General features: G+C 34.4%; 1 protein-coding gene across 9 annotated transcripts in view; it reads right to left on the bottom strand.

The window, feature by feature from the left end:
• DMD (dystrophin) overlaps positions 1 to 27,402 on the bottom strand; it is a 1,148,686-nt gene that overhangs the window by 676,301 nt on the left and 444,983 nt on the right. For all 9 annotated transcript variants that reach the window (XM_071430346.1, XM_071430344.1, XM_071430345.1 and 6 more), the window contains exons 12-16: positions 22,388 to 22,507; positions 16,995 to 17,096; positions 16,749 to 16,856; positions 11,118 to 11,297; positions 5,174 to 5,349 (exon numbers count right to left, since the gene is read on the bottom strand). In XM_071430346.1, coding sequence (XP_071286447.1) covers positions 5,174 to 5,349; positions 11,118 to 11,297; positions 16,749 to 16,856; positions 16,995 to 17,096; positions 22,388 to 22,507 — 686 coding nt within the window. The remainder of the gene's footprint in view (positions 1 to 5,173; positions 5,350 to 11,117; positions 11,298 to 16,748; positions 16,857 to 16,994; positions 17,097 to 22,387; positions 22,508 to 27,402) is intronic.

Raw genomic sequence — 27,402 nt, 5'->3', positions numbered from 1 at the left:
TCCTTTCCTCTTGAATTGACTACAGCAATGAAATCACTAGGAAAAACCACCAGGAAAATTGAGGACATTACTTTCTTCTTTCTGAATGTGCTACCTATCATTAGATAACAATACCAGAGCACAAGCTGAATTTCTGTAAGAGATTAAGGGTCAAACAACCCAATGGAGGGGCTGTAAAAGTGCTAAACAATCACCATTTGGTCCTGACTAACATAATTAATTGCACAAAAATGGGATCTATGAAAAAATACCTATCAAAAAGAGAATTATAAAGTCCCTATATGTTTTCCTTTGATAATTTTTTCTTTAAAAATCCAAACGTTTGCAAATAATGAGGGATTGAAATCCAAAATATAGTTATTTTCAAAAAAGTGAGGGCTTCTCTCTTTTCAAAAAGTACATTTAACATCTGTTAAATGATAAAAACACTAGATGGAGCAACTATCCTGTTTTAACACACCTTGCACTTCAAAGGGCATCGAGTCTTTTTCAAATCTTCATATTAACATTATACTAATAATAGTGCTATGATACGTAGACTTTCCTTAGAAACTTTAGGGAGCATGTAAAAAGATATTTACCAAATTGCAAAGAAAGGAATCTTTGTTTGTTATTGAAGCATATTAATATTAAAAATATATTTAAATTAAATATTAACCAGTTCTTACTTGTCTACTATTATAAACTTAGCATGAACAGAGTTGTTCTCAGATTTTTTATGATATGCAACTGACCTGTTTCTCCCAGAATATGTAAATACCATGAAAATAAATATGTTGTCTTGCATCCCTTTCTCCCATTTACAGTTTTTTTAAATACTATAACCTCAGCTGAGTTACATTTTATCTCTAGCCCTAATACATTCTTTTCAAGATCTTATTATACAGCTCCAAGAATTTTATCTTTCTCAGTTTCAAATTAATTCCTGTGGGAAAAGGAGCTTTTCTTTGACTAGTAACAGAACTTAACTCACCTAAGTTATTCTGACATTTTGAAGCATTAGTCCTGAAGCAGTTTTATTTTGGGAGGGAGAATGGAGGGGGGAAGAAATAAAAAAAAAAAAGTAATCTGATTCTTATCTCTGCTTCCCTCCACTTATGGCAAAAAACTTGCTTTAAGAGGCAAGAAAAAAACAACAGCTTCCTCCCCATGCATTTGTGCCACAGTAAATGAGAACAATGGGAAGATGACATTCAGTCCTGTGCATGTTATTGGTCCACAAGTCAAATTACTGCTTCTTAATTTCTTCAGTTTAAATCGAGATTTTTATACTTTCAATCCTGATAAAACACGTGGCACTGTAGAGTTTGATACTTTAATCTTAACCATCCCTTTTTTTTCCTCCTTGGCTTAGTAACTGGAGGCTGTGCTCTTACACAGTACACTATAATAATACAATATTCACTTAGTAGCCAAACTATTCTTCCTTCCTATAGTATCCAGTATCTCTAAAACACATAATTCACAGAGAAGTTAATCTGAAGCAGAAGTATTTTCAAACCTCTGGCAATGGGGTCTGAATTTATGAGTGATGAATTTATTTCAGGCATAGTCCTTTTACAGAAAGAACACCGACTAAAGTCTGAGAACAGAGGAAAGAAGCTGGCAAAACCTGGGTGCATTATTCACCACCTCAAAAAAGCCTCAACCCCCAATGTGGCTTTCCCTTCCAGGCCTAAAAATATCAAGCAACAGCATGCAGTGTGTTGTATTGTGACTGCAGAAAGCAGCCAACACAATCTGGTTATTCACCTTTGGAAGGTTCTCACAAGCCTTCGGTAATAGCAAGGGCTTTTTGAGCAAACCAAGACTAAGGTGTACACAACCATCAACTATTAGTCATTAAGTGCTCAGGGAAAATTTTGGTTGTAAACACACACAATATAGAATGATGTAGGAGAGGTAGGTTGAGAACCCCCTTTCTTTTAATTTATTTTAAAAAATCAAAAGGCATGCAGCACTATGGGTTTTGTTTATCCTTGGGTGCAGCTACAATTGAGTACAAACAAAAAAAACCCTGAGAGATCTCATGGCCAGCAATGCACCCAGAAAACAAATGACTGGATGGTTTGGGAATACAATACTTTTTCTCCTATCAAACCAAAACATTGATCCAAAAGGTGTCTAGCCACCAGTGAACAAAGATATTTTAACTAAGCACCCACATTTTTAGATGAGCTTTCTTCTTCCATTATTATGCTAATATCTAGTATAAATTTATATTTTCTTGTATTTGAGAGAAACAACAGCATTCTATAAAAAGTGTTCGTTTCCAAGGCTGCATTTTTACATATTCATTACAAAACATCACAAAACCTGTTATTCTAAGCTGAAACTTCTTCCCCAGAGTTTACTCTCAAAGTGTTTTTCCAAAGCCAGTTATTGACTGCTCCTCCCACTGCAGATCACCTGCTTGGACTTCCTAGAGACTAAAGGTACATAAATTGTGGGGCTTGGTGTTTTCTCTGTTCAGTTAAAAATGTAAAAAATATTATCTGAATGGAAAAACACTGCCTTCAGATAATACAACCATCATTCATCCTGCTGCACAGCTGTGGACACTTCCAACATCTACTTAGAACATTTCCAAAATGTAGGTCCACATTTTGTTATATCTCACAGATATAACAATCACACTGGACTAGTTCTCATGTGCTGGTGCAATTCCAGGGTTAAAGAAAACTAGTAATTTTGACACACAAAACAATAGTTAGAGCATATTTTAAAATGTATGTGCATTAAAAAAATAACTCTTTTTCCTTGTGAAAGTCAGATTTCTCTCCTAGCAGAGAGAGAAAATAAAAGTATAACCTGTTCAGAAATGCAAAGGACTCTGATTTTAAACATCTAAAAGAAACCACCATTTATTCAAATACCTAAAGTCATCCCAGGCCAAGACTGAGAACTACAGATTGTTCCATCTTGACTCTTATCCAAAAGTTAAACAGAAATTATATGGTGAATACACATATTTTAGATGGCATTAGAACAAATCAAAAACCCTTGAAACCTAGTATGCATGGTGAAAAATTTATTAACACTCTGTAAATTTGGTAGCACATCAACCAGTAATATATCTTAAAGCAATCCTAGTCTCAGAGTTGATAATACAACCTATTTTCTGTACAAGGATCAATCAGGTTTCTATATAAACTTGTTAGTCGGAGTTCTTTAGACAGACATCAGCTAAAGCACTGTAGTCACTCATAATTATCAGTTTCGATAAACCAAGGTAGTTTGGAGAAAAATAGTTCCCATAATCCAGCTAATTCCTGCCCTCAGGCAGTCTCCTTGCATGATGAGTAACAAGTCTGTATTCTGCTGTACCCTGCCAAGTTTACTTTCAGTATTAAGGCAAATCAAAAGAATATAAGCAAGAAGGAAAATATATGCTAATAGCAAATATATAGTAGTTGAAAAAGGAACTTCTATGCCAATTGGTCTCCAGTTTGATAATATTGCATATAGCAACAATTTTCTCGAAGAATTAAAAAAATAGTTAAAACTAAAAGAAGTAGGATGATTTTTTTAAAAACCTAAGATAATGCTTTCTTTTGTAACAGCAGTCTTGCACTTCACTTCCTTATGAAGTAAGATCATTCCTAAAACTTTCAGTTCAGGAGAAAAAAGGTAAAAGGTTTTAAAATACCAATTATTTAAATATTTTGAAACTGCAGGGAAAATTTCATTCTTAATTTTTCAATTTCAAAATAAAGCAGACCACTATTTTCATTTCACCATGTTACACTAAAGGTTTACTGTCATATATAAGCCAACAGGGCCTCAATCCTGTTTCACATCTTTGCACATTACTACTGAAACATTAACAGGGGTGTTAAGGCTTATAATTCCTGATAAGCAACAACACTGCCATCTAAAAATTCCTTCCACAAATTCAGGAATTACAAGTCTGCTGACAGTCATTGCACTGCATCATGTGCAGTGCTTGGGAATATATTAGCAAAATACAACTCTCATGATCTAATGGTAACCTAGGATATGGGAAAAAACAGATTCAAATGAGGACTTTAGAGATAGAATCAATTCATTGAAATTTAGCTCACAAACTGATTTAGACCAAGCACTTTCCAAAGAAATAGTTATCCAATTTAACAAAAAGGGGGAGAATCACTCTTCTAACATCACATATTCTAAATAATGATGCTGAGTTAGAAACCTTACTTTTACACAGGTACAATGCCTACATATAAAAAGTACCTATTTTTCCAATAACATAAAACTTCAATTTAAAAGAAGTCAGATTTCTCCTATTCTTTCTATATTTCATTCTTCTTAATAAGTGAAACACTATTCTACAAAATAGAATAGTTGTCCTGGTAAACACATTGAACTAAACAAAGATATTGTATATAGAAATGAGAATGAAACTGAATGCAGTTTCACATTCTTTTCACTCTTCAAATCTATTACTGTGGAATTCATGTTTATCAGAATATAAAAAAAAACATTTCCAAAACAAGCATTAAAATGAATGTTTGAAATCTACCTTCTTAGCATCTCATTTAGAATCTTAGTGCTTGAGCTAATTCTGCTTAAACACAGCAGAATTTTTTTCTCCTGACTTTAACTAGTGTTCAGCATCAGTATAAAATCCCTTGTCACTTGTACTTGAGTTACACATGAAAAAAATCTGAAAGTAATAATAAATCATGTTTCACAAAATATTAACTGCCTCTGGAGAACTGCTATTTTTACTCCTGACCCATAAGCCCAGAAGAACACAATGAACTTCAGAAAAAAAGCAATATCTTCATTACTAATATTTAAACTATAATAAAATTCTCCCTAAAGAACACAAAAATCTTAGAATTAATTTGGAATGCTTCTTGTACATCACATTTCAAGACCCTAGCCAAGTGGGATGCCCACAATGCCATACATAAGGACCTTAACTGACTATAATTACTATGCAATAGTATTGATGCAATCATTAATATTCTACACTACTAAATAGGTGTAATAGAAGCAAAACATATTCCATAACTCATGCTGAGTAAAGAAAGATAATAATCAGCTGGTCCCCTAGTAGAGAACAGAAATACAATTTTAAGCTCAAAATAGCATACAGAAAAATACTGCAGTCAAATGACAATTTTTGCATTTTTGTCCAGACTCTATCAGTATTCTCTCTCTGCCTCATGATGATTCTCACCTCTTCCTAATTTCTGAATCCACAAGGAGTTGCCTTTTTTTGTGGGGCGGAGGTGGTGGGAGTTCCTCTTTAGCATGCTTAACCAGGATTTGCTCTCTTGTGGTCACCATAGTTACAGTTTCCATTACAGTTGTCTGTGTTAGTGATGTCTGAGTGGTAGTGACAGCCTGCGAAATCTGTGAGAAGTACAAAAACAGAGGTCATGCATTATTTGAAAGACTTCAGTAAAGATTGTTTGGAGGAGCAATAGAAAATAATGAGAAACTGCTCTCATCTGATCATAGGCTGACCTTCAGGAAAAAACATTATACGCAACTCAAGCTAGATTGTTTTATGTGACTCACGCTGTGTGAATAAGTTATCTGCAAAAGCCAATATCAAAATCAGAAAGGATTCTAATGAACTTATAGCTCCCTGTAATCCCTGCTGAATGAAGAAAAGAAATGAATGGAATGCTACAATGGAAGCGAAAGATAGCAAATAAATAAAATGTTACTATTACTAGATATTAATTTCAGACTTCCCCCATCTGAAAATTTGCTCCTTGAGAGGTGATAAAGGCATTAAAATGGCACTAAATTACCAATTATTAGTCTTAACATTTATAAAAATTTTCAAATAGAATGTAAACCACCATAACATACTTGCATGAAAAGGCAGTTAACTTTCTGGCTGGAAATCTTAAATTAGAACACATACATTAGAAGGCAAATGAATTTTCATCAGTTTTAGTCCATAATTAAAACCCAATATTTAGGGGGTCACACCAGATACTAATATCCATGGTATGTAACACCGTAAACACTTCCTATCTAATGCACTTAGCTTTGCTCTGGTAATATGAAAAAAAACCCTTTGTATAGCTCAGCTGCATTAAGAAAAGAATGATCAGAGTTTTTTTTTTGCTAATAGTTGTTTGTGCACTCATTATGCATGTACTGCCCATTTGTACTTTTTTCCATATAACATTTTCCAACTCAAATGTGGGCAGCTGCTGTTAAATCCCATAACTCATGAGAAATAGGCCATGTCTTTTTTTGATTCTGTCAGATGATGCCTCATTTGTCAAAACACTCTAGTTACAGCTCCAATGACCACTTTGCAGTTTAAGGGCAGTGAAATGGAAAATAAAAGAAAAAAATGATACCAGGACAAGAAAAAGTTGTGCACCTGAAAAGCCCTGCTTCTTTGCTTTTGCTAATATGCAATATTAAGAGTGTCCAATTCAACAACAGACATGCCAGTATCTAAAAGTTCATAAAACTATAAACCCAAACATAAATTATCTATTACTCCTTGCATCAGAAACTCCAGTAAGAGAATTGAGTCAGCTTAGTAATTGAGACATATAAACAATCTATAAACAATGAAAAGGCAACCAGGTCTAACACCTCCACAATGCCTCCCTGCATTGAAAAAGAAAAATAGAATGACAAGGAAAGGGAAACAGTATTAGCAGGCAGCCTCTTCCCAGCAGGCAGTATCAGTAAAGCCAAGAAACCTGAAAAAAACGCCCCAACAAATTCTTGCCAACTCTGCTGAATTCTTCCCATTGTCTTCCACGAAGAAGTCTTCCTGTTCTTTGTCCAGGCTGACACTGGAAGTGATGAGTAGGGAAGGGCTTTACCACTGAAAACTGGCAGTATTTCTTACACAGAGCAGTTAACCCAATTAGAGCAGACTCTGGACTACTTAGACTAAAAAGTTTCGATTCAGAGCAGATTTAAAAAAAAATATAGATTAATTATGACAATTGAATAAGCCGCTTGTGACATGTAGGGATTTAGGTAACATATGAACTACAAAATTCATTGGAAGAGAAAAACACCCAGTTGACTTTTTAACCACTAAAATTCTATGTACTAACATTCTTGTTTTAGTTCTCTCAACAAGATGTATTGATTTTGATACTTTTTTTCTACAGAAATCATAACAATATTAAGTCAGCATTTCCATACATTTTTATTTAAACTCTCTACAGCATTCTTTTCCAATTTATTTTAATTAATTAGAGGGCAGAAGGAAAAGGAAGTTAAAGTTTCTGATGTCTAGGGTTCCATGACAATTGAAGATAGAACCTGATGAACCTGATGTCATCTCTCCCTGAGCTGACTATACATTAGAACAGAAAGAGTTTCTTGCCTATTATATAATTTTGGGTACAGTCTCTCTGTCTCTCTTTCCTCTTCACATAAAATTCGTATAACACTCTGTTTTATCCAAAAATCAATGATAGGATGATGTTTCAGACACCAGGGGTCATATCCTGCCATGTTTTCATTTGCTAATCGATACCAGGGCAGAGTTTCCAGTGAAGAAGGTGTAACACAGAATAAAACACAGCTAGGGCACTGTAGGAATCATCTGCAGCATAATGCCAATCACAGGAGTAGCAGCTGCAGCTGGAGATGGGGAACTGCCCTTCCAGAGCTGGCAGTGCAATCCCTGCTCAGAGCAGTCAAGGCATGATGCTGGGGCGGTAATGATTTAGATGTGAAAACAACACAAAAGGATTTTTCATGCTTAATCAACAGGAGTGGGGGTTTAAATGTGCTTTAAAAGGAGAATGGAGATGTGAATTTGAAGTTCATAATTATTCTAATTAAAGACAGGGTAAGACTAAAAGATAGATTGCCACCTTACGTGCAAGATGGAGCTGGTTTACATTTAAACTGAAGACACTTTAATAGGAAAAGGACAATCATTAACAATATTAGGAATAACAAAAATAATAAGTAATTTTTATTAGCTTACCTGGTGAAAAAAAAAAAAGAAGCAAAAAGAAAGCAAACAAACAAAAAAACCCAACAAAAACCCCAAAGAACCAACCCTCCCCAAAAAATAACAAACAAAAACAACAACAAAAAAATTCAAACATCTTTTAGTCACCCAAGTGGTGTGTTTTATGTATTATTCAAAGACAGTGCAAATAATATCTCTATATTTTCTTCATCCCTTTCAGTACCTGAATAGCAAATGTGATTCTGAGAAGGGGTAACATACACTAGGCCTTTAACCCACCAGAAAATCATACAGAAAGGACTAAGGTGACTCACAAGGGTGCACATTAAAAACTTTCCAAGCACAATGTTTGCCAGCAGTTTCACATCAAGCCCATCTTTGAAACATGTTAAAGCTCATCTCTTTTCCTAGCACAAATTCAAATCTTTTTCATCATCTATAGGCAAACATATGTACAATGTGTGTATAGCACTTCAGTAGTTTTATGGCATTTTATTTCTCATTTATACAGCAGCCTTCCTTTAATGCCAACATTTATTACTGTCTTTGGAAGTGCCCTCTGTCCTGATAAACTCATAATTTTCCTTTACACTCACTTTTGGAGCTGTCATCTGTTCTTTGATGAAATTTATCTCTGTGAGTGGGGAAGTTCAGATGAGGAATGGTGTTTTCTTTGGTTTGGAAAGATTTTCAGTACAATTTAGTGGAGCATAATGAGCTCAGCAAAGCTGGATTTAGAGTTTATGGAAGCTCCACGTCTAGCCTAAACAAGCTGTCCTTGTCCTTGATTCCTCTGTGTGGTCAGTGAAGGAAAGCTGACATTTTCATGATGAGGACAAACTGCTTTTTAGCTTTCTCTCTCTCTCACACCCTTGCCATCCAGTCATCTGTAGCAGGAGCTTCAGCCATGTGTTCTGATTAGATGCTTGAATTCAAGAGCAATTAATTCAGCCAAATGTGGGAGAACTCATATTCTACTTTCTGCTCTTTTCCTTTGGGATTTATAGCTACTTTATATGTCCAGTTGGAGAATCATCTTTGAACTCAGCCTGAGGTTGTCTCTTCCCTTTAATTTCTTATTTTGTTAACATGTTAATCATTTGGTGACACTTTATTAAGAGGGGAAATAACTAAGGACAAAAATGCAATTATGAGCACCCTATGAAAATTATTAATCATAGAATCCTGTAGGTTGGAAAAGACATTTTAAGATCATTGAGTATAACTATTGACCTAGCTCTGCCAAGTCCACCACTTAACTATGTAAAGTTAATTTTGAAGGCAATATCTAAGCTTGATGAATAAAACAGACATTTTCTGATAGTTTTTAGTGGAAAATATTCTATTTTTGCCCTCTTCAAAGTCTCCTCCTCCTCAGTTCATGACTGGAGAACATAATGAGATCATGCATTTTTTCTCACAGTGTAATGAATACATATAAAAAACCTCACTGAAATCATCTGCCCTGCCTAGTAAGAAACCCATTGTGACAAGTCCACCATCAGGATTTCACAGAAAATATGTCTGAACAGTGTGACAGTGCCTTAGGAACAGGTCCTTCAGCCAGGTGTAAGTGTGCAATGTTTCCAGAAGGTGAAGCAGTGTTCCTATGGCAGCACATCATTTCTATCCCAAGCAGAGCAGCTTCTCCTTGGAGGAAGAGCTTATCCACTGAAACACTCTGCTATGATAGGACAGCTACACTGTTTTGGGAATCCAAAGCATCTCCCAGCTGTGCTGATCTATGTTTACAGCCTCAGGACTGATCACTTCATTTTCTGTAATGTAATTTTCATTTTCAAAACTAGTGACTGCGTTTAGGAGCCATCACCAATCTGAACAGGACTTGAACAATTTGGAGTGACTTTGGAGTAACTTCCTCAAATGGTGTGACCCCGGCCATCCCAAATTTAAAACTGAATCTCTGGAATTTCTGTCGACTTTGAAACAGGAGGTGTTCTACAGTGAATATACTGCAATTAAATCTTATTTTCAACTCCTAAATTCTGTGTACACAATATGTTTTACTTCCTAACTAAAATTGTGCCCTTCCACCATTTTCTTCCCATATATTCTCCCAAACTGATTTTTCCAACTTAGCTGCTTTTTCTAACTATCACAGAGCAATCTAAAATATTAAGGTATGATTTGAAAGCAAGGTTACTAGGAGGGATTCAGATCACCACATGAAGTATAGCAGCTTTTCTTTAATTATCCAAACATAATTTGGTAGAAGTATTAGTAGAGAGAAACAAAAAAGGGCAGCATGCTCAAGGGAATAGAATCAAACTGACCAGAACTGTAAGAGATCTGTATGGACAGGACAGAGGTATCTGCTGTAACATTCTGCTCTGTGCTGTTTAATTAAAAAGCCTTAATATCCATTTCCATTTTACCATTCACACAGTGACAGCTCAAAAATAACCTGGTATTAGTGAGATAGTGGAATGGAAAAAAGGGAGCTGGTTTGGGTTTAAATTCAGTAAGAAAGAGATGCTAACAAGATATCTAGGAATAATAACTGGATATGGGTTTGGCTACTACACCAGAGTGCTGAATTTTATTACCTGGTTTAAAAACTCAATTTTTTTTTTTTTTTTTAATATATTGCTGTTAACATAAAGTGGTCAAAATAGTAGCAGATTACATTTTTTCATTTGCACTTTGGTTACAGGTATAGATTGATTTCTTTATTTTTCCAAGAAATTTCTCTTTCTTGTAGCCTCTCTTTTTAATCTGTAAATCAGCATATCATGTACAGAAGTAAAATAGCAGTCAATTAGTAATTTTTTGTGTTGAAAAAAGAAAAAACATCACTTAAACTAGCAGACAGTTCTTGCACTAATTTCAGACTACATGCTATTTCAAAGAGACAGCTATAAAAAAGTGTGTTATTATATTTTAAAAATAAATTAACTGGAAAGGTATTTTCATTATGGTTTGTATCATCCCTGAAAACATAGTTAACAACCCAAGAAAGTAATCAACACTATAACTAGAGATTAAAAACTAAAGAGATGAATAAAATTCTAGAAAAGTATTTTATCGTTGTATTATGCTGTCCTAAAAATAAAATATGTCTTAAGCAATCATGCAGGGGAAATAATTAAAACAAGATGACAAACAGCACCAAAACTACTTCAAGCATTTGACTCTCAAAGGATCTGATTGTCATAAACTGATAAAACTGCTTTTTACAGACCTGTTTAGAATTGCTCTCCACCTTCTGCACAAGGCTTTCCCAGCGCTGAGCAAAATTTTCAAGACGACTTTCCAGCTTTTGAGCCACTGCTTTATTTTTCACAGCTACAAGGAGATCTTGGCTGAGCAACTTGAGCTTACTCATCATTTGCCTTTTCATTTCTAGATCTCCTTTTAGGATCTGTTAAACAAAGTAACAGAAGGAAGAACATACATTCATACAAAAAAAAAAAAAAAACAACAAAAAATCAAAAACCCAGCAAAAACAAACCCAAACCAAAACACCCACAAAAAAGAAAACCAACAAACTTAGAAGAAAAATCACAAGGAGAACATCAGAAAGAGCTGAAAATGGGTTAAGGGCTCCTATAATTCCATAATATTGTTTCCATAAAAACTGCTGGCAGAGCTTACAAAGCAACATAACATGGCAGGTGGAGCAACTCCAAACTTCACAGCAGGCTTCAGGTGATGACATGAATCAAAAAGCTAACAGTTGTGTAACAGGAATAACCTTAAAACTGCACTCATGCTAACAACTATATCAACATGACAATCTTTCTTTAAAGTGTCAATGTACTTTGTTATATATTGCATATTGAAAGAAGAGTTTCCCAAAAAAAGTAATATTTCATCCCAAACCAGGATTAAAACATGCAAACAAAAAACCCCAACCAATTAAACAAACAAAAAAAAAACAATAAAAACAACCCCTCGAACAAAGAACCCAAACAAACAAAAAACCAAAACACACTGTTGCCAAGGGACCTTGAAACTCCTGAGATCTATACATGCAAGCCTGCCTCTGAAACAGGCTATTCACAGATCCAAGGATCATCCACAGCTCCAGTTCTTACCTGGGTTTTACTTTTTAAAGCCTTAACTGGTTTACTCCACTGATTTTCATTCCTTAAACATTTGTTCTCTACACCCTAATCCTGTAACTATAGCTAAACTTTGAATTCTCTGTGCAGTTGTGGATTGCATTCTAACCCCCAAGGCATGAAAAGGATAATCAAGCAAGTGGTTAGACAACAAAATTCAGTCTACATATAATTTCCTACAGCTATATAACCCAAAACTGTAATTAAAAATGCAACTCAGCAAAAGAAAGATTCATTGTCTTTGTAATCAGCACTGTTTCTAATCAGATTTGATTTGAAACATCATAATTACTAAGGGTAGGTACAGTTAATATCAAAATTTAAATTAATGCATCCCTGAGAAGTAGAAGCTAACTTCATATTGAAGAATCTCTTTTCAGAGTAGTAGGAGACCTAACAGATGGAGGAAAGTTGATGCAAACCACTTTAGCATGTTAAATTTCAAGCACTTCTATATTTGACCTTTTTTTACGCCTACAGCGTCAGAAAAAGATCATGTGGAAGCCACCATACACTGAGTGGAATAATAAAAAATGATATCCTGTGAAACATTGGTTAGTTCTGAGGAGCAATGTTTGATTTCCAATCACCCCAGCCCACAACAGCTGTATTACACACCCAGAGCTCAGCATCCATCCAAGACACCTGGAGCACAAGCAGGAAGTGAAACACTACAAAAAGAAGGATGCTAAAAATTTCTTTTAAAGATACTTCTCACTGCAAATTAATATGCTTTTGTGACAGCTACAGTCAATCTGGAAAACTATACTGGGAGATTCTGTTTTCACATTACTTCATTAAAAACCTGTCAGTGTGCCACAATAACCAAAAATACACTCTGGGTTTTTTTTCCAGTACAATAATAGATCTAAAATAGTAATAGTAACTGCATAATATGTAATTTTCCAATTTGGAAGACAAGACATGGTAGTTTGCTATATGAAATTAATTATCAAATATAACTTCTGCCAAGTACATACTATAAACCCTGATATTGGAACATTATAAAGTGATTTCCTTATTTTTGGTAATGTGGTTCTGGTTTTGGGGTTTAAGTTTTTACTTTTTTGCTTTTTTATTTCCTTAAAGATCAAAAACCTACTTTGCTTACTGTAATATTCTAACCAGCAACACCCACTGTAAAGTTAATTTTCGGCTGCAAATAAATTTATTCCAGTCAAAAATAGTGTAATGTCTATTATTTTCTATACATAAAAAACCCCAAAAATGTTGGGTGAAGCAAGAAAATATTTAACTCCATAATAATGGAATATATACTATAAATATAAAGAGGTAGATCTTGTATACTTGTACACCTTTGCAAGAGCTCTCAGTATTTGTTGCAAAAAAAAAACAACTTCATTTTACAGACTACAAAATGTAGGCCTAAGGCATGAAAAAGAATCTATCAAGCCTAAGCCACACATGGCACCAAAATATCACCTCAGTTCCACATTCTCAGTGCATCACAACTTCCACCTATTCCAAGCTCTGTTTCCCCCTACCCCTTATGTAAGAACTAAAGAGTCAATTATAGAGTCAGTGAATAAATGGTAGGTGGAAAATTTAAAAACAAAACAAAACACAAAAAGCCCAGTTGTTTTAAGGAATTATTTTAAGAACTGGAGCAATTACGCACTGGACACTTTTTCTGACCTTTAAACTTGGAAGATCCCAGAAGAGAGCTGATGACAAAGATAAATTTTCACACACAATACTGAATAAATCCTTTGAAATAAACTGCAGTCTGTGGAGAACACCACAGCAGAACAGTCAGGTGTGCTCTGAAGGAAACTGCAATCCTGTGAAGAGCCCACACTGGTGCAGGCTCTATTCTGTGGACATTAATGTGATATAAAAGTCAAGTTTTTTTCCTACTGTGAACTGTATCTCAACAGACCTTTTTCACATCAGTTCCTTTAGAATGCTTAGGGCCTTGTAGGAAGGTCGTAGAATTTCAAATCAACAGTCACAATGCTAAATGGTTTGATAAATTACCTTCAGGAATTTCCTTCCAGTTAACAAGGCTGGCTAGAGAACACAACCATAATCTGGCAAAGTTCTGCACATAAGTGAGGCAGAAACATAGACTGGAAGCTTTTGTGCCATATTACAATATCAAGTCCAAAATTCTTAAGGTCTAATGCTGTAAGGTTTTGCTGGAATGACTGGACAGCTGAGGGATCAAGATATCATATTGTTAAGAATATAAATGTCTTTATTCTAAGTGAAAAGTTACATTTTTATTCTCTCACAGACTTGCTTTCACAATTCAGACCTAATTATAAGAGTGATCCTTGGTGACAGCTTCTCCTCTACTACATTCAAACACATGTCAAATAAAATACACCAAAATACAGGCACAATGTGTCAGGGTCAGGAGAGTATGACCCCATTTTTCTCTTTTTCTAAAATCCAGTCCAAGAGGAGAATATATTCTTCAAAAAAACCATAATGTGGCTGACATATTAATAAAAATTCCTGAAGGTTCAGACAAGATTAAAACAGTAAATTGTCATACACAAAACTTCTAGCAATTTGGCATTGTGTGAGTGTAAAAACACATAGTCACTGGAATTTGGTAATGACTGCTACTAGGTCTAAAACCTCAGAGGGGAATTCCAAAAGTAAAAGCCACTGTTCTGCTCCAAATCACTAAAGAGGCAGTTTTCTTCTAGCATACCACCAATATTTAAATACCTAAACTATTGGATTATGAATCATGTTTCTAAAAAGATCAAAGTTATTAACGTGTAAAAAGGACTAAGGTGCAATTAATAATCTCCACCTGTTATTTTAAGGATGACATGATTCTTTTTGAGGTTCAGGGCTATGGATAAATAATTTTATGTACTGTTTTTTGTTGTTCACTCAGTCTTCTAAAAGACCACAATTATTTCATGACACTATTACTTAACCATTTAAACTAGCAGCATAATTTAAAAATAATTTTAACTTCATAAGAGTTCATTAGTGAAACTTATGAAAGGAAACTACAGAAGTGTTTCCTTTTTAACATCATATTTTCAAGCAACTCTGAAAGGTACCCAAACTGGCCCTATCCTTAACACTTGCAAACCCTTAACAGTCTGCTACTTCACAATTTGGGACAAACATTTCAGCCTTCTGTACCTGTGTCCTCTAGCAACCTTCTGAAATCCAAAAGTATACAATTTTTGAACAAATTTGAATTTCTTGTAATACATTTTTCTTCATGAAGGTACTCCAAAGCATCCTGAGTTTTCTCTAATCCATTATGTGTTAAAAGCCTGGCTTGAAGTCAGCTTCAAGACTGCTCACAGGTTAGATTGCTAGAATTTCCAAGAAGTACATAAACTAAGGCAATACATGCTTTCCTTCCTTTACAAAGAAGTTTACTTAATCCTAAGCAATTTTTAATCAAAATCCAAGTCTGTACTACTAAATTCATATTTTTATACCCCTACAGTGTTGCAGAAAGAAAAAGAAAGGAGAGGAAAAAAAACATATGCAGCAGTGTAATAATTAGTGTCTCAAGATTATTCTAAAAATCAATCTTTTGGTTCTTAAATTAACTACTGAGTTATTCTATGAATCAAAGGAACATCTACCAGTAAGTCTGGACCAACTACAATGGAATTAAACAATTGTCTGTGAGTTCATTTTTTTTAAGCTTTATACATTTGTTTATGCGAGGACAAAATGAAGTAAATTTTAGAGGCATCACAGTTACTCAAATCTCATAGACATCATGGTATTTTTATCAACCCAGAGTCTGAACGCTTCTACTTTTAATACAGAATGATTAGAAGGAAATAAATCCTAAATTAATTTTTAAAAATTTAAGGCTGATCCTTAGATAAATATAGCCAAGCTATGTATATCCATTAAAAATATTTAATGGACAATATATAATTAATTGGTATTTCATATTTATTACTTAATAATTAATGACAGCTAATTAATAATAAAGAAATATTCATGTCTGAAAAGATCAGCAGGTTTGTTTTTTTTCCCTGATAAAGCAATAATTCACCTATTTTAACCAAAGCATGGACATGAGTGTTTCCTTTCCCCTAAATGCTAGGCAGTCATCACTACAGAAATAGCACATAGAGTATTTTTTTCTTTACAGAGGTCCTCCTGCTGTAAAGCCATTGGCAAGTCCAGGCTGCCACAAGTTTTTCACCTCTACAGACACAGCCAGACCTACATTCCCTCCATGAAGACCACACAGGATGGAGAATTTGCTGAAGAGTGAGGTGGAGGACGTGGTGAAAAGGGTACATTTTGTGCATGTAACTCCATTTCTGATGCTGAGGAACAGTTGTAAAGTAGCACTAATTTCAACATTTTTTAACTTCTGAGCCTTCAGCTTCTTCAAGCTCAAAGAATGTATGACAGGGTTTGCTGAAGGATAACTTATTCATATGCAAATCCCTTTGCACATATGTATATAAAGTCTCACACACAATATATACACCAACAGTATCAACAAAGAAACTTTCACTGTCAAAATATACATATTTTTAAGACATGAAAACGCTATTTTATTTCATGAACTTTTTACCAAAGATACAACCAAGAAAAACATCTCTATCTCTTGGTTCCTTTAGCAGCAAGGCTATGGACCAACTTATTCCACCACAGGAGGCAAAGCCCACCCCAAAGTATGATACCATATGGTCAGAGAGAGGGGTAAAGCCATGTGCATGCAGACTCAGGTTAAGGAAGCTGAACATAAAAACAGAAAAATGAAAAATACATACAGCCAATTTGCTTAGATTGGTCAGCATTTCATTCTGATCTCCAAAGCCAGTTGTATGAATTTTGCTCACAGCATCCTCTTTCTCAGTAAGCCATGCGTCAAAAAGGCACTGAAATAAAATTCAAAAGAAAAAGCTTCAGTCAGGCCTTTCCTATATAAATATATATACAAAACTAAATATTATATTTCCTATAATGTGTTGAAGAACATTCCAATTTATAACTTATTAAAAAAAAAAGCTATTCACCTGCTCTTCAGCAAAATGCTGCCATTTACGAAGAATATCTTGCAGAAGGACCCATCGTTCTTCTGTCCATCTGCAGATGGCTGCCCACCGTTTTCCAAAGTGCTGGAGAGAAAGAAACACAACAGTGTGTTCAGCATTTATTTACTTTTTTCTTCCTTAACAAGGAAAGCTGTTTTCCCTATGGCATTACGAAATTTTTATGGGAAAATTTTCCTTATTCACTTCTTTCTCAGGCATTTGCCCTAAAATATGTTGCATATCACACTGAAATGGATTTTAGGCCCATTTGAAATAAAATCAAACTGGAGAGAAGAGGGAAAGCAATAGATCTAAACACTGAATATTTTAATACCAGATAGTTTTCTAGCAAGTCTTTACTACTACACTTTGAAAAACTCACTCTCTTAAAGAACTTAAGGATCCCCAAAACAGAACTACTTGAAACATAAACATAATGAGTAAAGATGTGGCCAAAGCAAAAGCAAAAAATTGGCTTTTAAGTTGCATCATCAGTACAATTGGTCAAAGCTCTTACCTCCTTTAAAATATTGCAGTGTAAAAAAACCCATGCTTATAAACTTCCACATCAGCACAAATCCCACTGAGGTTTCCCAGGTATTTGTACCATTTATTATTATGCATGTACTTAAATTACACAAAATACCAACCATCTTGTTCTCTTCTCCCTTACTTTAGCTGATGATAGAAAACTTTTATTGCAATGATTTATAGTGACTTAATTACCCCTGGACATCAAGTGCACGTTATTCAGCTGCTCCAAATTAAAAAAAAAAATCTCTTTTAAACACCTGAAAGATACTCTGTATTACTGTATTCTTAATTTTTCATCCACTTAAAAGCATATCCTGACAAAAAGATAATAGTTTCTTCCTTTTTTCATATTTAGTTATTTACTTCATTACTCTTACGGAATCCTAATAACTTGAGATATTATATAATGCTATATCTTTTGTATTTACATATTCCTCATAGAGATCATAATTTAATGTTAAAAAAAATGCAGCAACCTCTTTTTTCCTCAATAATTTGACAAGATCTTTTATTTTAATAAAGTAAGCAAAATGACCAAATAACTGCACTGATAAAAGTGCTGATTCTGTGACCAACCTTAAGGCCATAACAACCATACACTGTTTGTCTGAGTTAAGACTTGAAATTTCAAGTTCAAAATATCAGGTTAGGACTGTTATTTATAAAGCAGTTATTATACTAAATCACATGGTGCTCAACTTTAACTCTCTATTCACATCAAACAGTAGCCTGTGCAATGCCCACAAACTCAGGCTGCTTCAAGTGTTCCTAACATCTGGGAAAACAAATTTTCAGAGAAATAGATTGAATCCACAGTAACAAGTAAAATGCCCTCCTGTATTTAAAAAAAAAAAAAAAAAAGCCTTTTCTTACAGCCCTAACAGGAATTTTTAGAGAAATTTGCATGCAAAAAAAGATTTTTTATTTTTTCTTCTCAGAGGACACTGAAAGAATATTTTATATGACTATGAAAAGCAGAAGGGGAAATATTTTAGTCTAAAAGGTCAAAGTAAGGAAGCACAAGAACAGAAGAAAATGAGTAAAACATAACCCTTGGGAACTCTGGATTAAAATCATGTACTGCAAGCCTGCAACTAACAGAATTTGATAAATGTTTTTCTAATCAGGTATTATTATCTACTTTTTAAAATAATGAGAAAAGGTGGAAAAATGTTTTTGCCTATATCCAAAATTAATTCTATACAAGTGAATATTTAACCCATTCATAGAATTTCTACCAAAAAACACTGAGTTCTGTGTGCAGTTCTCAAGTGCTCAACATTTCATGCAGTTCTCAAGTGCTCAGCATTTCATCACACAGAGAGAGAGAAATAAACAGGAGGAACTGGAAGCACTGGTCAGGTCCCACAGCTGTGATGTTGATGAGTCTTGGTGGAATGAGTTCCACGGTTGGAAATCTGTGATGGAGAACTCCAGGCTGCTCAGGATAGAAACTATTCCACAGGGAATTAGCAGAAATTTCTAGATCAGTAACCCTTGTCCCTGTGGGAGATTTCAACTTCCCAGGCATCAACCAGGAATACTGTTGTGATGAGCAGGTGTTTGAAATCCCTTTAGTCTGTAGGATGTAACTTCCTGTCATAAGTGCTCAGTGAGTCAACTGAAATAGTCTATTCATTCTTTAACATTCCTCACTTATTTTGATGCATTTTTACAAGAACAGCCCATATTTCATCTTCAATCCACAGACAGTACCCTGACTAATATGAACAGATAATCATGGAAAATACACTCTCAGCTCCTTTCCCCCAGTAGGGGAATAAACCATCAAGTAGTATTTGATACACTTTATACAGATTTCTTTCTAGCACAGACCCTGGCCCTTGAAGTCTGGGGAAGCCTCTAATTTGAACTAGCCCACAAGAGTCCTTAAGAGACCTGTTATCTGCTGGGTATAATTATGGAAAAAAAAAAATCTCCCTGCATTCATGGTTTCTGTGTGTTATCCAGCCATTTCTCTGAGCTGAAGATAATTTCCCCCATTTTTCCTGTAAAAATGAGTCAGAGTACAGAAACAGCTTGGCTACTAAAGCAGTTTGACTTTTGCAGCACTAAATATAGATTTGAGCCTTATTCCACAGCTGCCTTGGTAAATCTAAGGATTGAGTTTAATTGGGGTCTTGGAGTTTTAAGTCTAAATAGTAGGTTCTCAGTAGCAGCATAAACAGAGCCTCTCAATATGTCCCACATTGATATGTGAAGTAGGCAAAGTAATGTAAAAGTAGTTTTAATATTCACATTCACCCAGTCTAGCTGTAGCCTCTCAAAGTATCTTAGAGGGACAGCTCTTTCTAAGAAAAGCCCTGAAATTGTGTTTGGTTTTAGTTTTCCAAGCAAGGGTAAATTTTTAATTAATAATTTGATTCAGGGGACACTTTTGGCTTCTATGACATTAAATGCCTCTTAAATAGATATGTTTTTGCACAGGCAATGAAACTTAAGAACTTTAATGTTGAAATGTAAGAACTGTTGAAAGACATGAACTTTACTATTCATTTAAAATCAGCATAGATTCTTGTCAAACCTCCTGAGACACCTCAAAAAGTTCATTTTAGTCTTTAAAAAATTGTCTTATACAAACATTTGGAAAAAAAAAAACAACATTATATATAGATATATTTATATGTATGAAAATATTTTAGGAATCACTATCTCAAAAAGAAATGCAAAACTGAATTGCACCTGCTTGGAAAATGCATCTTTGATTATTACATGGAAATAAATGCTCATTTTATTCCTAATCTGATCCTGACCAGCACCTCAGTGAGCCAGTCTTATTAAGCTCTTTTGTCTGATAGTTCATGCTCTTGTTTAGTTCTACTTTTAGAAGTCAGACTGACAGATACATAATCAAGCTTGGAACTTTTCTCCATTGTGCTCTTTGTGAAATGCTCTAATGGTTGTGCCTGTCAACACATTTTATCTCCTGTGCTTATATTCAGACTGCAAGTGATAGGGAAAAAAAAAAATTCCAAACAGTTCCTGTACACAAAAAAGAGGTGTAACATTTCACTAGGAGAGCAGGTGGACTGTGGTAGCTCCCTTCTGGGCATTCAAGTGTAAAAGTTTCCACACCTCCCTATCACTCTAAACCCTGTAGCTTTATATCTGTACTTCAGTTTTATTACATCTGTAATATTTCTACATATTCTTTGACTTACAAAGCAATTGAATCATGTTTTCTCCCAGATTCTTCTGTAAGAAATTATGAATAAAGGACATAATAAAAGAGCAAATGTTCTGTTCCACAGCACCCCATGCTCTGCTCAGAGAGCCTGTGCTGCAGGGTGAGGGGACTCAGGAATTGTCTTTCTAGCATCTTTCAAGGAATGTACTTTTTCCAAGACAATAATTGGTGTTTTCTGCACTTGCACAATTACAAATTGTGTATTTCCACTGTATTTAATTTACATTAATTATTAATAATGTTTGTTTAAGGTATTGCAGTATTTTCTGAGTTCTATTTCATGCTTTATTCCAATATGGGTCAGCCACAGATGTTGCACAGGATACTAATGGTACCTTTCCAACAATTGTAATAACATGGGATGAAGCTGTGTCACCTGATGGTTCTTAATTCTTCCTTCTGAAGATGTGAAATGAGATTTTCTAACAATCCACCAACCATTCATTTGTTTTTTGCACTATTAAAAACTCTCATTTATACATTTTCTTACTCATGAAGTGCCATAAATATCAAAAACTGTTAGTTATTTTGTCTCTTCTTCCATTCAAGACATTTTACAAGTCTAGTTTTGCTTCAGGAGCCATGTTCTTGCTAGGGATCTGCTTTATTCCACTGAACAGTTCCAAGGAGCTGGCTGGCAAGATATTCTGGAAGGTTAAGATTATTTTGGGCAGGTGCAGCACAGTTCTGACACTTAAGAGGAAGTCAAAAGGAATGAATAATTATGGATCAGTAGAGGCTGCATTGTTATCTTGGCTGGGTTGACTAAGTAGCTGCAGTAGAGAAAACTCAGAATTACATTGGAAGTGGCAGGGCTCAGCATCTTAGTAAAGCCTACTCTAAATTCTAATTACTGATTTACTCTATTGCTACCCAAATTAGTTACATTCAAGACAGCACACAGGTATCTGTGCTACAGCCATACCTGCTGGAATGTAGATAGCTTCTCTAGAGAAACCTTGGGTGTTAATGATTTAGAACCCACAAGCTCTTATTTCCTTAGGTAATAAAGCAAAATTAAAGAAAAACAGTTTCTCCTTTCTGAAAGAGAAAACTAGAAAGAATCTTGGTTGTAATATTGCAGTTCCTCTTGAGCTGTGACCCTGGAGAGCTGACCACCAACACAAGAGAACTCTCCTTCAATGTATCTCAACATTAATTATCAACTTTCATTTATCCAATTTCATTCAGAAGTTACAGTAAGAGCACTGGAATATAAATAATATGAAAATAGCAACATTTTTAAGACACAATTGAAATAGTGAATTGTTTCTATGATCAATTTAATATTTGAAAAACTTTTAGAATATCTTGGCTGCAAGCCCTACCACAAATGTATCTCCAAGGTGTCTTTTAAAGATACTCAAGTGATTGCATTTAGAAAATACAATTAAGTTATACTTCCCTTCTTTTCCTAAGAAACATGGCCATGAGAAAATAATGGGAAATAAATTATGACTTCCCCCTCAAATCTGCTTTGGAAAAATACAGAATAATCTTATTATTTATTCATAACCATTATTTGTCTACAAATTATGATCCTGTAGATCATGAACACATTTACTATCTGGTTTTGCTTTTTAAAATTTTCTATTTCAATTTTCTGGGACCAGCATTGCCATACAGTCATTACCTGAAGCTGCTCTTCCAATGCAGCAGTAGCTCTGTCACCACTGTTTTCATCTACCACCACTACCATATGAGTTAGGGAATTCACTTTAACTTGTTCCTGCTCCAGATCTTCTTGAAATGCCTATAATGAAAGGATATGTGTTAGAAAATGTATTCCAAAGTAAAAAAAAAAAAAAAACACAACAAAAAAACAAACAAACAAACAAACAAAAAAACTACCAAAAAAAGTGTACAATTGACTGGTTAACTTGCATAAATGACTATGAGAACTCCAGAGCTTAAAGTTACTCAAAAGTTCTAACTTATATACAATATTCCAGACTGAAAATTTTGCTTGAGAAATAATTTGTTGAGTTTATGTAGCTGATTTACAGATAGTCACTTAATATGTATACATACCAATAACCAGCTGATTTTAAATAGCCACTGAATTAAATTTTTGTATTTTAAAATAATGCATGAAAATATATTTTTTCAATATTGTAATAATATAAAAATAACATAAATTTCATTAAACAAGCACATGCTAACTTCAGTTTGGCACCCTACAACATTACTCATGTAGGAGAAAACTGCTCAGGAGGTGACCCACCCTTAGGAAACTCATGCAGCACCCTACTTACACTCACTGCAGAAACCAGGAAACTAAACAAGAAACAAAAGGATTTCATGATTTCTGCACACCTGATGAAAAAATTGCTTACCCCCCTTTTTTTTTTTTTTTTTTTTTTCCCCTCACTTGCCATAAAAGATGGTGCCCCTCCTTTGCTATACTTAACAAAATCAAAACCAGCCCAGCTCTGGCACCAGGGAACTGAGCTGCCAGGCCTATTTTCTCCTTCCTTTCCTCAGGCACAGCAAGAGGACACACAATAAAAATGGAAGGAACTGAAGTTGGTAATGAAAATTAAAACCACAGAGAAGACCTCATATCACTCCCTTCAAAAAAGAAAACCCCAAGGTATCCAGGACTCCATCTTGCTGTCACACTTTTTAGCTGTCTCTACCTTCCTTCAAACCTCAATCCAACAAAAGAATTGGGGAAACCAAAGTTCTGGATTATGCTCTCAGTACTTCAGCTGAGTGTGTTCTAGGGACTAATGCATATATAGTGGGATGGTTACAGCCTGAAAAATAACACGGCCTTGTCACAAGAGAAACCTTGACTGTGCTACCTACTATGCTGAATTTCACAATGTTGTGGTTTTCTGCTGCTTTTTCAAGTGGAATAACTCACTCATGTATGAAGTCCTTGCAGAATATAAGTTCATGCATTCTAAAACTCTTTTTCATAAGACATCTTACATTTATTTAAAAATTAAAAAAAAATTAAAACCCAAACCATAATGTGGTTATAAGCAATAGGAACTCACAGACTACTTTGTTTTTACGGTATAAATATCTTACCACCCATTTCAGAGTTAATTTCTTTCATGGGCATATTGAGACAATATAAGAATCCTCCTTTTTCTGACTTTCATGCCTGTGAGTACCATTTGCTTCAGAGAGCTAGACTATAAAACAATTCTCAAGGACTGTGAAGTATAATAAATTGTTAGAGTCATCCCTGGAATTTAGACTTCTCAACATTTTATGATGCAGCTCTTGAGAGGGAAGAGGAGGCAGAGCAGTCAGGGATTAGTATAATACAGCTCACTTCCCCCACATTTAACCCCCTCTTGAAGCCATACAAATTCATTGCTCCCTAAGTCTACAGCCATGGACAAGGTGACTTGAATTTCCTTATTAGCTGGAATCTGACAGATGGCACCCCAGAACAAAACCAGAGTTAGCAGGAGTGGATGGCACTTTGGAGGTGGGAGTCTCACACACATTGTGAAAGACTTGAGAAGTCAAGGAACAGATGAACCAGAAAGTTGACTCATTATCTAATCCTCAGGCAGATTCAATTTACTCTGAAGTAAAAGACTGTTCCTTATAACCCAAGTGTCTATTTTTACCATGAAATTCATTGGTGAGAATTGTTTGTTTACAGGATCTTGTTGGAACAGGAATTTATGATGGACAGTTTCAAGGCAGAGGCATACTCTGTTCAAATAATTTAAATGGTAATTTCTAACAAGTTGCCTTGAGCTTATTAGAGAAATACCAAATTTGCAGGGACTTCAAATGTAAGACAGACATAGATGTTGATGAATAAAGATAGCAACAAGAGAAACTCATAAAACTCTACAATTCCTTTAACTCCTACCGATCACATAACAATTTACACAACTTAAACGTAATCTAGTTCAAAAAGAATAAAAATGCTCACCAAAGTCATCCAAGTCCCAAAGACAAATCCATTCTTATATTTGGACACTGAAAAAGTGTCTCCTTTTACTTTTGAAATTAATTTGAAGTACTAAAAATCCTGGCACTAAAAAAGGCTTAGATGTTTTTAGAAACTTAATAACAATATAAAAAAATCTACCAACTATACAGTATATTAATAATAAATAATAATTATATATATAGTACAATAATAATAAATAATAACTGGAATAATAAAACCAGTGCAATTAAAAGCACACTTTTAAAATTTATTCTAACATTTCCAATACCATATTCTGCTTGGACAGCTCAATAGTCCTTAGATTTTTGCAGAAAAGTAGCTTTCTTCCTTTAAAAAATAAGGAATGGATAACTGTAACAGGAGAAAAATACTTAAAATGCTATTGAAAAAAAAAAAATTACTGAAATGTTTAACCGATCTTCTAAAATATATTGACTATGCCAGATTTCTTACCAGAACTCTGTACATTCCTAATGACATAAAATTTTCTTCTTCACCACTTCAGTCCATGCAGAAAATTTTCAGTATTATCAAGATACCAACCTCATATATTTTGGACCTAAGCAGCACGCTGGGAAGAATGTTATGTTCTTTCTATGGTGTAATTGTTGGCTGCCATACCCAATACATATTAGTGGGGCTTTTTTTTGGTTTCCTTTTGATTTTTTTAATATGTCCCAGCAGAGAAACTGAAGTGTCAGTCACAAGAACTAGAGACCAATATTTTGCAGCATCATTTTAAAATACATGGAATAAAGAAATCTGATGTATGGAAATCATAACTCAAAGGGGGATACATAACATGAAATAAATGAGTGAAAAGTGCCTACTAATGAACAAGTAAAGAGAGGAAGGCAAAATTGTAAGGGTAAAGAGGAGACAGAGGCACGATGACAACAACCCAAACCTAATATGTTGGCTGGTCTGTTCCATTTGAAATGATGATTGCTTTTTATATCTTCAAACTTTTGGTTCCTCTTATGAATTTACAAAACCTTGTTTTCTGATAAAACCAGACTCATGTGAGACTAAGAGAAAATATGAATGGTTTGGTTTTTTTTTTTTTAATTTGCTTGTTTAATGATGAAGCAATAAATGTTCTATTACAAGTCCATTGTTTTAACCCTTGCTATAGGAGGTAGCTTTGCTGTATGCAAAATACAATAAAATTTTATGACATTTTCTCTCAATAACTGAAAGAATGGAAAACCCTGTTCTTTGACTTCTGAATAACACAAGGGATAGATGAATGCAAATGTAATTAAAATTAAATCCAAACCATTTTATTTCCAGCAATTTAGCTAAATTCCCTTTTTCACAGGAAAGAGATTTGAAAAGTAATACACATAAATAAATAACATTCACTAACTCAACACACCACAGTGAAGAACAAACATGTGGAAAAGAGGCTTCTGCATGTCTTCACTCAGAATATTCAAATACCAGATAATTACCTATTTTTCTCAGTATCAGAAGGAAGAAGCATAAAGAGACTGCATAAATAAAGGTATTGCATTTTATATTAGTATTCAAGCATAAAATGCATAGAATAGGAGTAAAGATTTTCAAGTCTTAGTACTGATGTATTCGAAATCTTTCATGTTCCTTTCTCCAATTACCATTTCATAATTACCTTATGTCTGTCTTAAAAAGAAAATGTAATGTCAGAAAATGTCCTTAGCTAGCAAACCCACATACTGAAATGCATTATCTGCTCACAGGGCAAGCACAGACAGCACCAACAGCAGCAGGAGCTGCAGAATTTGTATTCTTCTTCAGTAGCACTCCTTAATCAGAATGCAAAGAAATCATCTTTAACACACAAGTTCATCATGATGTCTTTTGCAGCTTTTGACCTATTTTTAAAAGAACTGTAAAAGCTGATTTCAGTTTGAATTGTTTTTCAGGATGATCTGCCCTCTAAAACCTGGATTGGCACTGACACAGGCCAAGAAGCATCAGGTGTTAAAATCTCTCAAGATACCATGGCAAGGAACAGCTTTGAGCCATTGATGTAGAGAAATTCAAAGGTCATCATATTAAATCTCCACCACCTCACAAATCACCTCTGTTTTCTACATTTTTATGTGTTTCCTTATCATCATGTTGTGCTGTAGACACATATATAAATTTTTTTTAAAATCTACATTAATACGAAGCAAGGCATTCTAATCCAATAAATTTACTCAAACTACTACACAAACTATACTCTCTGTCTCTTTTTAGCTCTTAATTCTTCCAGTTAAAAATTACCCTTACGTAATGTGGGGATTAACTGGCCAAATTCCATTTTATTAAATTCCATCTATTCCTGAGTTTGGTTGGTTGCTTTTTTTTTATTGTTTTGTATATTACCAAAAATTATTTTCTACTGCTAGAAAGTAGTGCATTTTACAGTGCTTAATATATATTCAGTGCAAATATATGTTCAGGAACTCTGGAGTCCTAGCAATATTATGTGGTCTGATAAGTGCATCATTGATGCTACATGTAAGACAAAAAAACAAGATGCAAAAAGAAGAATACACAAGCATTAAAAAACCTGATCTATTTTCATTCTAATGTAATGAAAAGATGTTACAGTTGCCTTGCATATTCTAGTATATTGCTTATAAATAAAAAGAAAGCAATATTTTCTTTATATCAGAATAAAACTCACAGTTGTGATAAAGTAAGTCTACAAAAGCTTGTTAAATGCTTAGAACAATAAATATTAAACC

This window comes from Agelaius tricolor, unplaced genomic scaffold, assembly GCF_023055355.1.
Source record: "Agelaius tricolor isolate 1412-34295 unplaced genomic scaffold, bAgeTri1.0.p SCAF_7, whole genome shotgun sequence".
NCBI classification, from domain to species: Eukaryota; Metazoa; Chordata; class Aves; order Passeriformes; family Icteridae; genus Agelaius; species Agelaius tricolor.
This window is presented reverse-complemented; position numbering and strand designations above follow the sequence as displayed.